The 15,767-nt window shown below is 47.0% G+C and overlaps 1 protein-coding gene across 2 annotated transcripts; it reads left to right on the top strand.

The window, feature by feature from the left end:
* Nucleotides 1-415: 415 nt before the first annotated feature.
* On the top strand, nucleotides 416-14,356 carry LOC119112248 (uncharacterized). Of its 2 annotated transcripts, XM_037236347.1 has the most exons (4): nucleotides 416-588; nucleotides 5,857-6,006; nucleotides 12,342-12,393; nucleotides 13,779-14,356. In XM_037236347.1, exons 1-4 carry the CDS (start codon nucleotides 425-427, stop codon nucleotides 13,818-13,820), a joined length of 408 nt encoding a protein of 135 aa, XP_037092242.1. In that variant the 5' UTR covers nucleotides 416-424; the 3' UTR covers nucleotides 13,821-14,356. The 2 variants fall into 2 exon arrangements, with proteins under 2 accessions (XP_037092242.1, XP_037092243.1); XM_037236348.1 differs by lacking the exon at nucleotides 5,857-6,006.
* The last annotated feature ends 1,411 nt before the right edge of the window (nucleotides 14,357-15,767 follow it).

Genomic DNA, 15,767 nt, shown 5'->3' with positions numbered 1-15,767 from the left:
CTGCCGTCTGATTTGTTTGGTTATCCTGCACATGTACACCAAGTGTATGTTGTGTTGTCAGTTTTCATTAGACAAATAATTGATGTTTGATTGATAATACAATTTCATGAACAAAATATGCTTGATCAGAATTTGCCACACGATTCTCGCCTAATTTATGCTTCCAGGAATTTCTACCATTCGTCTGTCGCCAAGGACCCCTCTTCGCAAAATCCAATTTCAGCGCATGCATGAAAAAGATAGTAACGCTCTGTGCCTATAGCATGCAAGTTCAGGACAATGCCGCTCTTTGTCTGGTTCATTCCCTATGCAACCAATCCACGCACAAGCCAGTGGCATTCTGCGCCCAGGTCACGTTCAACCGGCGCCACTCTGTGATCATGTACTATAGGGCGATCTATGCCTGTAGGTCATGTACAGGACCATGCTGCTGCTGGCTGTGGTGGCGTCCGCGCTGTCCTTGCGCCAGCTGGCCACGGCCTCGTCGCCGGAAATTGTCCGTACCACGCGCGACCGGGAGGCCATGTTCAAGACGCTACACCTACTGCGGGAGATGGAGGACGCCTTCGGCAAGCTGTCGCGGCCCAGGTGAGCCCGCGCTCCAGCCTGGTCTTCGCCACTCGCTGCTGGCAGGCCGAAGTCTCGACCGACGGGCGGGCCACCAGGGGGTATTTCTCGGCTGACGGGCGGGTCACCAGGAGGTATATCTCGGCTGACGGGCGGGTCACCAGGAGGTATATTTCGGCCGACGGGCGGGTCACCAGGAGGTATATCTCGGCCAGCGGGGTCTCGGCCGACGGGCTGGTCACCAGGAGGTAGCTCTCGGCCGACGAGCGGGTTACCAGGAGGTATATCTCGGCTGACGGGCGAGTCACCAGGAGGTATATTTCGGCAGACGGGCGGGTCACCAGGAGGTATATCTCGGCCAGCGGGGTCTCGGCCGACGGGCTGATCACCAGGAGGTAGCTCTCGGCCGACGAGCGAGTTACCAGGAGGTATATCTCGACCGACGGGCGGGTCACCAGGAGGTATATCTCGGCCGACGGGCGGATCACCAGGAGGCAAATCTCATCCACTGGGGTCTCGACCGACGGGCTGGTCACCGGGAGGTAGATCTCGGCCGACGAGCGGGTTACCAAGAGATATATCTCGGCCCACGGGCGGGTCACCAGGGGTTAGAAAATGAGAGTTGATGAGTGGGAAATAGGGGTTGGTCGACCTCGACACGCTCCACCTTTTTCGAAGGTCTTGGTCGGCTTTTACAACTGTCGCGATGGGTCGTTGAAAATCTTATTTGAGGAAGATAGTACTCTCTTAAGTCATGTGTCCGCGTTTTGAAAGGACAGTATGCTTTACTGCATGCCCTATTTTCGCAAAAGCAAATGTTTCACTATAAAACTGCTCACCGTTGGATGTCTTCTTCATAAGATGCCATGTCGTTTCTAATCAACACCAGCATTGGATTGTTGTGTAGTAGTTTCCGTGTTTTCGGCCGCCCTGCACCTTCACCTTCGCACCCTTGTCGTCTCATCATGCACTGTCATTGTCCCACGCACTGCACTGTATGCACCGTCACTTGAAGATTCCTCGCAGCACGGAGAACATTTGTCCTAATGCTCAGCAATGAAAGTCTTAAGATGTGCAGTGTTCCAGCTCTGCTCGCAACCTTATGAAATTATCAGATGTTTCAGCAAAACATTTCGATCGCTGAAACGCGGTGAAAAGGAAAAGCAGAATACTATTTGGGCTGACGAGCGGATCGACAGCAGCTGCCATTTTGTAGAGGCATTCCTTGTTTGAAATAAAGTTTGACGCATACAAATTCCACTTTTAAGGACTTAACCGCAATAGAAAGTGGGCAAACGATGTCAATCCCGAAAAAACCTATACGCCATGTGAAATGCATAACTGGGGATTTTGCTTTGTTGTTCCATAGCATGGTGTTGATAACACCATGACTGTTCCAGTCGTTGTGTCTTGGGTTCCAGTTTTACACAGCATCCCAGTTATTTGTGAGATCGAGGCGCGGCCTGAGCATTCTCGGCCCATTTGATGCCAAGCAGGCAGTCCATCAGCACTGAAAACCGCTTACTATCTTCTTCAGCTAACAAATGGACGTCATTTTACTCTACTCACAGTTTGGAATGACAGTTGAGAGAGGGAGAAAGAGGGGAGGGTAACGGATGGAGAGGAAGATGGGGGAATGGAGAGAAATGAGGAGGACGAGAAAGAGTCTCATCCCACGGCGTTGATTGCAAACGCTGTCCCGGAGAGTGATCAGCGATCCGGCTGTCTCGGACAGTGATCAGCGATCCGGCTGTCTCGGACAGTGATCAGCGATCCGGCTATCTCGGACAGTGATCAGCGATCCGGCTGCCCCGGACAGTGATCAGCAATCCAGCTGTCCCGGACAGTGATCAGCGATCCAGCTGTCCCGGACAGTGATCAGCGATCGGAGCCGTCAGCACCAGCCACCCTGAGAGCCCACCGGCCTCCTTGACGGAGCCAGGCTCGAGAGGCCCTACTCCGCCGACGCGGTGGGCTCCCAGTTCGCATCGCACGCCCTTTCGCGGTGCACCAGCGCTCGTTTGGGTCCCGTGATCGGTGTCATGACAGCTCGCGGCATGATGATAATATTCATGCGGCGCCCGGTATGTGAATAAGGTGTGCATTCGTTATTGTTCCCGGATCATGCGCGGATAGGAGGTGCTTAACTACACTCGGCTCGCGACTGTCTACGTCTCACGTCTATGGTCTGTCCAAGGCTATAGAAACAAAGAAGAACCCCCGGTCGCCGTAAATGTAGAGCCTATGGCTTTGGGAGAAGCCGCGAATTCGGGCATCATACCCATTCTACAATCGGTCAGAGGAAGTCATGTCACAGAATTGAACCGCGGTTGCCATGTCAGTAAACCCCAGAGTTTGCATTATGAGAAAATGTTCAAGGGCTGGTCTTGGTCTGCGTTACGCCATATCCAAGGATCCTGAGGTGGAAAAGAAATGATTGCAAGCGTTTATGCACCCATAACTTGAGATGATGTACTGGCAAACACTAATTGCGCATAAATGCCGCTGTTCAGCACGGACGGTTTTCATATAACAGGCTCTTCATGTTTTGGCGGTCAATCTGACGCGGCAAGACGAGTGACCATGTCAACAAAATCTGTATATGATACTAGGAGCGTGAAGGCGTGAAGAGTGTTCAGGAAACAGGAATGCAAGAATGAACAGGAAAACAAGCTAAATGTTATGCTTCCAATATCGATCAACCTGTGCTGATACATGCGGTAGTGAAGCGCTGAGGCGAATGGAAATTATAAGTTGCAATATCAACGCTACGTGCGTATGTCCAGTGCAAGACAACTTACAAAATTAGTTATCTTTGGAAAATGTACTAGTGATTTGTTGGGAATGGGATATTTTTCTACGGAATCAACACCCACGAGCAGGGAATATTCAGTCTGAAGTCAACCGATAATAGATCTGCTTAACACTCCAATAAACATTACGACTTTTGATGGATGTGAGATATCACGTTTGAGTCACCAAAACTGTATTTGGTTCTGCCCTTGCAGATCCGTTACCAGCAGACATGCGTCTGACTTCCAATGTCGGTTTCCGGTTTCCACTTCCTCTGATTGAAACGATGCCCATGCGATGATGAGCTCCAATTGGTTTGTCACGAACACCATGTCCTCGCTTTTGGTTTCTATTAATTCACTCAGAAACCGCTTGCTCCGGACTGCTGTTTGCCAATGGCTCATTCGTCCAGCTCCAGCTCCAGCCACCAGCTCGAGCTATCATTTGACAATATTATTTTATTGGAATAACGTCTGAGATCAAAGATATCTTACATAAGTTCTTTAACATTTATATGTGCACAGTACGTAACGCAAGCTCATCAAGTGAATGCATACTGGTTTGCAACACCCCATCCAAGTGAGGTCCTGGTTGTTGTTGGTGTCAGACTTTATGCTGCATCTTGCTTTTTGCTGTATTCCCATCATATTTCCAGGCTGTCTCTAGGTTCTTGCGGGATCGCTGGCCATATCATTGGCTAAACATTCCCTGCTGCTGGATCCAGCGGCACAAGGCAAGCTGGGTGTTGGTTCTTGCTGGATCCCTCTGCACACTTTAGATCGTTTATTGGATTTTTGTTGGATCGCACCAGATCACACCAACAGTAGTGTGATCAGCGAGTAGACAGCAACATGGTCAGAGGGTTGGTGGGCAGACCTGCCGGCAGGTCAGTCGATGGTAGCTCCTGCTTACGCCAATGCCAAGAGTACACCATTTCAGGATCAAGAAGCAGCTCTTGCAGGCCGTCGACGGTGGGCGGCGACGAGAGCGGGTCTCATCTGTATATTTTAGTCCCAGGGTCAGGAAATCTCTTCGGTTTATTTGAAAATGATGTCATTTTTCCAAGATGGGTCAAGTGGCGCTCAATTGTTTTTCAGATTCTTGCATATCCTACGACATTTAACACCCGACCAAAATGATGCTCCACGCCAGGCAGCACACAGATCACTGACAGTGATAGTTCCTTTAGTAATCCCATAAATAACGTTCAGGAAACTTCATCTCATTGTTAAACGCACACCTGTGTCAGCACTTACGCGTGGATGTTGGCAGAGCGCCGATGCTTACGCCCACTCTAGTGTTTCATTTCAAGCCTTACCTGAAGAATTTTGATTTGCACGGTCGTAAAACAGCATCGCATCACTGCGCCGGATAAGCCGTCGAAACAAAACGAGCACTTCAGATGAAAAGTGAACGGCATGTGGGGCGATGGTTGGGTTCCATTGATCCTTACCAGTGTCAAGTCTAAGCTTAGCCGAAATTTTACGCTTTAAACCAATCAGACGCATCTCAAAACGCCGGCATTTTGTAAAATACTGGCCGAAGTAAAAAGTAGCGTCAAGTATGAGATCCTCCCCCACGCCGGGGGGATAATCATCATGGCAACCGGCGCTTCACGGGGTTTCAAACTGTGACGACACCAATTCCTCTGACCAATCACAAGGCTGGACTGACGTCCGAAACAGTGACACTTTTTGTAATGCTAATGACACCGGAGCGCATCCCCCCCTGGGTATGTTCATACTTATTGTGTGCCGCCATGGGCGAGAACTAAGTCGGATCACTTTATTGTGCTCCATTTTGCTACGAATGCTCCAGGTCGCAAAGCATACATCAGACTCACCCTGCATTCACCATCAGCTCAAAAGGTCTTTAATTCTTATCTGCAACATCTGAGCCAGCTGCGAACAATGCTGCCGTCAAGTCTGACACACGCAGCGGTGTAAGGATTTCACCGCGCGTTCTGCCTCCCTTGTAACCGTAGAGCACCTCTGCACTGTAAATGACTGGCCACCTTGAGTCGACGCCTAATTTAGTAGCTAAGAGTTGAGCGGTGACCTTTGGAGACTGTCCCGGCCACCAGATGGCTGTGCGTTCTGATGAAATGCTGTGTGTAGTGGCGCGTCCTCGAGTGGAGTCACGAGCAAAAAAAAAACTTGACTGATGCGCAGTGGTTGAGCTGCGGGTTGGAAGAGTACGCAGGTGCCTTCTGTCGGGTCAGCCCAGATCTGTGACGCTTTTTGTGCACAGAACTTGGGATTTACCTGGAAGTCAACAGCCTCATATTTTATAGAATTCCCTAAGCAACTTCTCAGAAAATATCCTAGTGGAGGGCACAGATGAAATCCGCAGAAAACGGATGACGGCGGACAACGAATGATGAAACCCATACAAAAACGACAAAAAGATGAAATGACAAAAAAACAAAACAACTGAGCCGCGCAACTCATCTGAGCGAAGCTCCCGTTCCCCGCCCTGAGCGTTGTTGCTTTGCAGCTGGACCGTCGGGACAGGGCGTCAGCTAGGTAGTGAGCTGCCGACGGAAACCCTCTGGGTACAGAGACGGGCTACCGGCAGAATTAGCCCCGAACAGTACCTGCGGCTGCTGAACATCGACAGGGAGTACTCCCACCGGAGTAGACCTAGGTAGGTCACCGGTCGCAGGGGGGCACCGGTGTTCATTGTCCGCGCTCAGGTCATCAGGGTCGTCGTCCCGGTTGCCGGGGTCAGTCCAGGTCACGGTCACTGGAGGTCGTGTTCACGGACAGGATTGTCATTTCGGTGCTAGCATCGAGTGCCGATCCCTACAGCCGGCCAGCGCATATAACGCAGAACATGAACGACTCAAAGACAGGGGCTCTTGTGTATGCCGCACGGAGTGTGAGAGAAGATTGTTAACCATCATCACGCTTATCTACAGACTGGGTCTAGAGGGAGCTGATCCCACCTTTACTGGCCACAGCTTTCAGTTCGGGACTATTGCTGCTGTTAGGCATGGCGGTTATAGTTCCTTGTTTATTTTGAACTGACGATTCTCGAACCAAGCTTTTGAGAGACAGCGGTGAATTGACTGACGCTTCCGTACCTGACGGGTGATGCTACATCTAATAGAGCGCTTAAGGTGCCGCTCAAAATTTGACGTGCACCTGTAGCAGCCTATCCAATTTATCCTTCTGTCATGCCCGCTTTTGTTTCACTACGTTCTCGCCGCAGGGCTTAAGCTCACATGGGTTCGCCGTATTCCATATTTTGATCGGTAATTTTCATTCAAGACATTCATAATTTAGTCATTCAGTCGTCAAGTTTCTTTCAGTTCGTGATTGCTGCTCACATGACCAGACATTCTTGCCATCTTCTTCGTTTCGTGTCCGATCTGCAGCCCGCCGCGCCTGGTGGGCTCATGATTGACACACGGACACTGACTGCAGACTTCCACATACTCCTCCCACGTACCCCCCCCCCCCCCCCCCAGCCTACCGGTGCTCAGTAAACACGGATCATGCCCAGCACTCTGACAGCTTCCCTTCCCATTTCCGCCGGCCTTCGCATCCATCACTGGTTGCGGCTGGCACGCTGAAAGCCATCATTGTTTGAGGATAATTTGGTTTTCCAATTCAACGAATAGGACATGAACACAAGCATATATTTGATTTAATAAACAGGGCAACTGTAGTTTGGGCTATAGCAACTCCAGAACCTTCAATAATGAAAAATATACAATAACGTAAATATATACATACGCATACAAAAGCCCCCGAAACTTTACCTTTTTCAATCAGCATGGCGAATGCAAGGCGTATGTAACACTATGTTCCACATCTGACCGCTGTGCGTGGTACGATGCGAAAAGTTATTCCTTGGAGTTAACACTGGTGGCGGTCGGCTCCGTCGCATTTGAAAGCAATCGGAGCAGTGAGTAATATGGGCCGCCAAGCATGGTACCAATAAACAACCGGCTCAGCAAATAGATCATCTTGGCGAGGAAGAACCCCGCTGCAGATGATGTGAACTCGACTTTTTTTCTCGGTGGCTGGGGATAGCCAGGTTCTTCACTTACATGGCAGAGCGGTACCGAGACCAAGCCTGGTTCAGCGAGCGGTAGGATCTTGCTGTTGATAATATAAACTCCAAGCTTGTGGAGGAGCAGCGTGGAGAGAGAGAGAGAGAGAGAGAGAGAGAGAGAGAGAGAGAGAGAGAGAGAGAGAGAGAGAGAGAGAGAGAGAGAGAGAGAGAGAGAGAGGGAGAGAGAGAGGAAGAAAGAGAGAATAAGAGAAACATATTCATATATATATATATATATATGTATATATATATACATATATATATATATATATATATATATATATATATATATATATATATATAACCTGACAACATTCGCGTGCTTCGCTGCGCATCGCCTGTGGCTCATTTTTATCTCACATCATCTTAAAGTTATCATACTTTTTTGGGACGTCATCTGCTTTGCTTAGGCGTCTGGTATCGCCAGACAGGCAAACAATCTATTTTTTTTAAAAAGAAATCGTGCTTTTCAGCCCGCGGTACCAAATGATAGCGAATGTAAGCTCTTGTTACGTCTTCTTTCGCAATGTCTAAGAACAAAAGCAGTGCTATGAGCATCAGTGGAAAACCCGGAGAGCATTTGTGTCGGAGCGTTTAAAACGACTTTGAAACGCAAAAAATAGCTGTAATGGACGCTACAAACTGGCTTAACCTGGTCTTATTACGCATGCTGTAAGCAGTACTCTAATCGCACGCTTCTAAACCTGAATTCGCCTTACGCATCGAACCCATGATTCCCTGCTTCTTACTGGAAGTCAAGCGCCAAGTTTTTTCGATTGGGATTACACCCTGTCAATGGCCCACGTGTTTGTGCAGTGCCGCAGATAAGGAGCTGGGCGTAACCTTGCTTTGGCCTAACGCACAGCGAAGACTCTCTCTCTCTCTCTCTCTCTCTCTCTCTCTCTCTCTCTCTCTCTCTCTCTCTCTCTCTCTCTCTCCTCTCTCTCTCTCTCTCTCTCTCTCTCTCTCTCTCTCTCTCTCTCTCTCTCTCTCTCTCTCTCTTCCCTGCGTTTGGGAGGAAGCGATATTTAACGCTAAGACTGCTAGAATATTATAAAGCACAAATACTTTTAATAACCTACTCATCCGCTTGATGTTTTGCGACTGTGCATGATACCAGTTTTGACCTGCTTAATGCAGGCCTTACGGCTCTGTCGGCTTAACGTGCCGCCCACCTATGTGTCCGAATAAAAGCAGCTTGCTCGCGTGGTAGTCGGCGCTAAATGACCATTGCAGTCAATGTGTCCATGAAACCATGGGGAAACATTCCTTTCCTTTGTTTTCACTTGGCTGCCGATCGAAATTCACCGAGGCGGGCTGGGTCTCCGCACCAGCGCACCAGCGGGCGTCATGGTTAAACCAATCACAGGGAAGACGCAAATCTGCCTATGCAGAAGCGTTGTGTGCATGTTTCATAAAATGTCCGACAATAATCCTTTTGCGGCTTGGGATGGCATGAGGAGGGGAAAGAATTACGATACAAAGTGCGGTGTTAGTATGCATGTGCATGCATGATTGACGCGACGTTGGTGATTTGAAGTCTGTCTAAATTGAACAAAGTTTCTGGAAACCAACACCATATTGTGGTGTTGTCATGGGTGATGACAAACGTAGACGCTCGTGATCAATCTCCAATGCTAAGTAAATGTTACTTAACCTTTGCTTGCCCGTACCCCATTCTGTCGCAGTAGGCATATATCTTACAATTGGCTGGGTCGTATGTGCATGGCTCGGACATCCGTCTGTTTCGTTCAGCTGGATGGATGTCTCGTGTTAATGAGATCGCTTCTGAAATGGCCCTGCACAGTTATGATGAATGCATTCCATATATTAACATCCAACTGCAAATGCTGGGACTGCAGAAGCTCGCGTTTAATAAGACATCTTAGCAGCAGAAAGGCCCTATAACCCATGTAGATTAGTCACATATTGAACAAAAGTCTGACCAGATGGCCCTCTGCTGCAGATTCTGACAACCGAAGCCTTCCGCACACACGAGGCCTTCCGTGTTTAGTTGTCATCAGCTGGTGGCTGCACCACACACTGTTGCACCGTGACCAGTCAGTTGAACGGTCGCGAGACACTTGACCAGATCCGTGTTCCACTCTCTACCAGTCAGACCTCTACTCGTCGACCAAATTTGTGTAAATGCCGCTGGCCGAATCGATTCAGCGGGGGCACTGTGACTTAATTTATTAGCTGAGTCACATCTTTTGTGTCAGCTTTTTATTTGGACAATGAATGAATTGTGTGTCATGTGGCAAGAGATTACCATTCATGCTGAGCTCCAGCACCAAGTTTTATAGTCGCATCACTCAGGGTTAGCACAAATACAGCCATCATTTATAATTGGACAAATCACGCGATAGCTACCTACTGAAATGCATAACTCAAATGATGTGCGTAAATAAATACGAGAAGTATTTTGGTTTTATCCTGCTCTAGCCTGGCGCTGATCTGCCTAGGATAAAATTCAAAGCCATCTTAATACCAGACTGGTAATCTAAAAATGCGAATATATAACTATCAGTCGCGAGTTAATTAAGGGCAAGGCCAAATGCTCAGAATGCCGGGTTTTTGGTTCAAAATCTCGATTCATATGTCGCAGCATGCTTTTCATGAAGTATATCCCGCTTTGCAGCACTCTCTTCTTCTTTTTTTTCAAATTAACTTCGTCATTTCAACCGTGAGAAATTGAAAATCCATGAAATCAATGTTTGATTTGTACTCCATGGTACACAAGACGTTTGTTCTAAGTAGTTAAAAGCTTCATTCGTACCAACAACTCAATTTAGGGAGACTGGGCGTTTAGGACATGCGAAAAAGCTGCATTTAAAATTCATTTGCGTGCCAACTGGTTAAGCGCTGACAAAAGCTAGGCAAGATAAAAAGGCAGGATCGCATAACCAGTGTTGTTATTGCCAAGCTGGCTCAAGTAAACATAGGGATGAAAAATGAACAACCATGAACGATGAAGTGCTAAGGCAGCGACAAGCGTTCACCATAGTTTGATGCGTTCAGAACACCAATGCATTCAGAATACCACGATTTTGCACAACCTCGCCTTTTATGCCACAGTTTGACTCGCATGGAGTTTGACTTCCCTCTTGTGTTACATACTTTAAAATTCGATCCAAATCTTGTGACGATGAATATTATGAAACTAGTACATACACAACATGAGTTTCATTGCACAATTTTTAATAGCTGAGTGCTCTAGCCGTTTGCTCAGCATGAAACAAACGACCTGAGTCACTCAGCTGTCATTGAAAGTGCCATAGACGATATAGTAAAAGTTTCATAGGCGCTAAACATACACTGAGGAGATACAAAACAACACCATAAAGACGATTATTATTCTTCAGTGTACATGTTTTTATTCTTCAGCTTCAGATAAAATGTTTTGACGTGGAGTTCCAATATTTTTTCTTTATAGGTTAGGTCTTTAATATCGCTTGGTCCTCTTTTAGTACCTTTTGCGTCGCTACATAATGCCTCAGTTGATGCTCACGCAGTGCCATAAAATAATTTCCGGTCAATTAGGGGACAACCACGCATACATCAGAGTCCGTTCATTGGAAATACATTAACGGGTTGTTTTCGAGCCCGCGTATAAAGTCACGTGAGACTGGGCGGCGCCGTCAGCGAATCAGCGGAAGCAGTCGCTCACCGTGACCAAACAGGCGCATTGCGAATCAGCCCATCACTGTTAATGCTTGTCCACTCAATGTTATTTACGGCTCATTCACGCTAGCATGCGTGAATTAGCTTACCACTGAGTCGCGTCACCAAACCATTCGTTCTACCTTGCCAGGTGGCGATAGGAAAAACTGAAGCATGTGCGGAAAGCTGCAATTACCACTGGTCAGCTTTTTGGTCGTTTATGGTCAGCTGGCATGCTACAGCACACGGTCTGACAAAGCCTCAGAATACCATCAACGGGGAGTTGTCTGCTGTACGGTCGCGGGAACAAAAATTGCTGCCTGGAACATACTTCCGTTTGATACTTCCTACACCATGCGGAAGAAAAGCTTCCCTACGTGGACGTATTTCCGGCTATTAAAGCGAGCTTTATCTTTTCTGTTATTTTTCATGACGGAGATTGGATCGAATGCAATATTCTGAACTTTTGTCGTGACGCTACGCGGTGTGAGTTTACGTGCGCACAACGGCATTCTCCGCAGAGGGTTGTAGGCGGTCCCCGTGGATTCAAGCAGTTTGGGTCGAAATACCTCCCGAACAGTACAAATGTAGTCAGGCATATGATTTGCGTTTCTGCTGTTTTTTAAAGATAATACCGTCCCATACATACCACCCCAATCTCCTGATCGGCATGCAGTAACTCCACCGCACGCAAATAGCATCCGTAGCAAGCATGCGACCTGCATGCCATGTCCCAATGGTCTTTATCCTTTTGCTGTCACATTGGCAATGCCATTGAGACACTGGCCACGTTAGATTACTCCCGGCGTGTTTTCTTCGCGTGTTATCTGTTGCCGACTGCAAAATGGGCGGTGTAAATAGTGCGCTGCGAACCGATCTAACTCAGCCCTAACGTGAAGCATAGATTAAGTCCTATGTTTCACCTCGCATGCACAACACACGCTGCGCAGTGAGAACTGTAAAAGAGGTAACTTGCTTCGGGGTCCAGTCAAAGCTGTGCAATCTCCCCCCCCCCGTCAACCCTAACCGCCCCACGCTAACGCTGAGTGCCGAATTTGTTCCGGTCGTGGATTCTGTATAGTCATGTAGTGCTCATTCCGCCCCTTATATATTTTTGAGCTGTCACAGTGACTCATTTTGATCTGTGTGAATGTTGGTGCACTGCTCTAAAGGTGTCTGTGTTTTTCTGCGGTCTGTTTGAGCGTGGGACGTATGTAACCGATCGTCTGTCAATTCTTTCTGCCTGGTCGTTTCAGATTTGGGAAGCGTACTGTTGTTCCTTATCGGCTCAGTGATGATGATTCAGAGGTAAGATGCTGTTGTCTCAAGGAAGTAATTTCACTTTTTAAATTCGCCAGGAAATATGTGCGTTTCTGGTGATCGGTGGTGAACTTAAACAAGGTATTTGGAGTCCAGTCTGTTCCCTTAACTGGGACAGCGAAGTCAGGGCTAATTACGCTTTGCGGTGTCTCTTATTTTAAACGATGCTTTTGCGTCGGATTTTCGAAAGTGTTTTTGTTATTATCCTGATCATGTCAACTGTCGATGTTTTGATAAATCGTCATTGCAGCTGCCAAAGCTAGCAGCCAAGTTTGCAAGCACAAGGAAAGCGGTCTACATCGGCTAGAATCATTTAGGTGCTGGATAGGCAAGGCTTGCGTTTTTGTAAGTTATCGTAAACGGTCCATTCGATGCATGAACACATACCTAAAATCACTTTTCACAGCATAATTTTTAATGCCATAATTGTCATTTTTTCCAGTTGCACATAAACACATCCGCACGGCATAATCTACCCCATGAACTAGAATCGTGTTTGTTTCGTGTCTAAACCGGCCTGATCTTCCTCCTGTAGGAACATACATCATCCTTATTCGATATAGGGGTGGATGATGCCATTTGCCGATGTAGATCATGTCACGTAACAAATAGCTGCTATCGATTACTCCCCAGGAGGGTAGTGCCCCTTTCATTTGTCTGCGATCCATAGGGGTCAAATTCCACCAGGAAGTTGAAACTGACCTAACCCTAGACAAATATTGCACGCACCCAAAATGCAAATAGCGGCGACCAGGTACTCTACAACACCTTGAGACCGAAATTGAATTGTATATTTATATAATTGGTCAGCAGTAGTAGCACTAAATAGCAGGTGGTAACTAGCCATGAATGGATTATTTTAAGGGGGCAGGGCTGAACAGAGATGAACACAACTGATGTTATGCAACTTGCTTATACATTGTCTTGTGCAAATGGCAACGGGTAGTAGCGTACAAGCCCTGAAGTTCTTGCGCCCTTAATCAAGATGGTACTGCGCTGCAGAGAAGAGACAGAAGGGGCAAAGCCAAGCTCCACCACATATGACCTAGGCATCAATGGATGTAAACGGGCATCTACTGTTTTCTGGCATGCATAAATTCCTGTCATTTTTTCGAGGAAAATTTGTCGAGTAGTATCCTCTTTTTGTGGAATTCTCCCAAATCTCCCAGGAATTCGCCATGCAACGTTGCTTTGAGCTATGGGTCGTATGCCGTAGAACATAGCAGAACTGTCAATACGAGCAGATGCTCCACATTTTAAGTGCCATGACTTGAAGTCGGTTGGACTTTCATTCCGCCTGTGAACATGCCGCGTTCCTGCTGTTTAGCACCGGCGTGTAATAGTGATACTTACATCCGAGACGTTGTTTGCAGGAAGAGCCAGGGCTACTACGCCGCCTGCTTGAACAACGATGAACGAGTCCTCCACAGCAACAAATCTCTCTCCGCCCGCGAGGATACACGGGCGCCGCGCGTCCGCGCCGCATTAGCCCCGTCCGGAGCACGCTTCTGGACGCCGTCTTGCCCAGGACAGCCGAGACTGGTGACACCGCTGGAACGCGCGGTTCTGGACCGGCGCTGACAGTGGAATACTAGTGGAGTCTTATGTTTACTTGTTTTTAGTGAAGACTGTCAAGTGGGCTCTTTCCTTAGTTTCTTAGCAGTTTGCGACCTGTTGTGACGATGTGGTATTTGATCTGTCATGAAACACTCAAACTCGTGATTCAAGTATGTAAATGATTGTTCGGCGCTCCTTACATCATAGTGAAGCATTCTTAAGGTTTTTCTGTTCATACCCATTTAAAATGGTAACACGATGTGCCGTTTGAGCCTTTACCGGTGGCTGTGTTTGTTCTGCAGAAACACACGACACGAAAACATTACCGTATTTATTATTTAGCTTTACGAAGCGCTGATGTAGTAAAAAGTATTTTGTTGGTCTCCGAAATAAACGTTCGTCATGAACTGCGCAGTCTTTCCTTTGCACTAAATGCTGAATAACATGGAGGCGGAGCACGCATCAGAAAAGCTCCTCAACCAAGACACGCAAGTTGCACAAATGCGGTCAGCTGCGAAAATAACTGCATTTTGATTTACAACCTTAAGCTAAGCAGCAGAAACCTGGCTTGTATCGCAGGACATGCGCATGAAAAGCTGCGCAATGAACAGCGCGTGGCTGGAATCGACCCACGCGACCCCGACGGAGCCCACTCTCATTCGCCGAGCCGCATGACGTGCTCCGATTCCCCTGATAAAAGACGCGCGGCATGATGGATGAATGAAGGATGGAGTATCAGACTGCACTGATGATTCACGGCCACTTCAGAAGGCTCCAATTTTATTCACCATTAATAATAATACAATGCCATTAGATACATGAAAGCATAAAGCACGACGGTAGTATTGCACACGGTTTGGAGAGTGTCATGTTTTGCCGACATCGATATCGATATGAAACGCAAGCAGCATAATCAGCTAGGGATATGCATCGACAGGTCATTTCAGTGATGACAATCTCGACAAACAACGTTTGTTCAAAACTTGGAGAAACACACATCTTTCAAGATACTTGAGCTGTTTGAGCTGGGGTGATCTGATGAGTGTTTTATAGTTGTTATTTTCCGCGCAGACACCACCACACACACACACACACACACACACACACAACCAACAAGCACACCCACACACACACACACACACAACACCACACACCACACACACACACCAAACACACACACACACACACACACACACAACACACACCACACACCAATATATATATATAATATTATATAATATATATATATATATATATATATAATATATATATATGTATATGTTTCTAGATCCTTGAGCAAGTTTGTTGTTTTGCCGCGCTCTAAAACATCACATCAATTATCTCAGAAATTTATGTTTACTTTGCCCAGTACCTACCGGAATGGATTTCGTAAGAGTAGTAGCAGCGGTAGAGCTACCGCCCAAAAGAGAATTTCTGTTTTTTTTCAAAATCGTCATGATTCGAGATTTTCATACGGAAAAAGAAGAGTCATGAAAATTCAAAAGACCTTAATATCAATCGATGAAAACGTTTTTGAGACTGTTTATTTTGATTGCTCTACCTTAGATGACTACACTATTTGTATATTAACAATTAGTCCCAACCTCTCCAACCTCTTCTTACAAGCATTCTTCTTCAAAAGTACAAGCACGGTGATGACCATTGTTGGTTAACGACTATGCCTTATTTATTAAAAAAAAAACACACCGGTTACAGATCAGCTAATGGGAGCTGCCTTGATTCCGGTATACTATATCCATGCATACAGATTTTGTACAAGAAATGAAATGCTTACAGTGTGATTC

This window comes from Pollicipes pollicipes, unplaced genomic scaffold (genome assembly GCF_011947565.3).
Source record: "Pollicipes pollicipes isolate AB1234 unplaced genomic scaffold, Ppol_2.1 Scaffold_7261;HRSCAF=8764_pilon_pilon_pilon, whole genome shotgun sequence".
Classification (NCBI taxonomy): domain Eukaryota; kingdom Metazoa; phylum Arthropoda; class Thecostraca; order Pollicipedomorpha; family Pollicipedidae; genus Pollicipes; species Pollicipes pollicipes.
The sequence above is the reverse complement of the archived record's forward strand: the minus strand, read 5'-3'. Positions and strand labels throughout refer to the sequence as shown.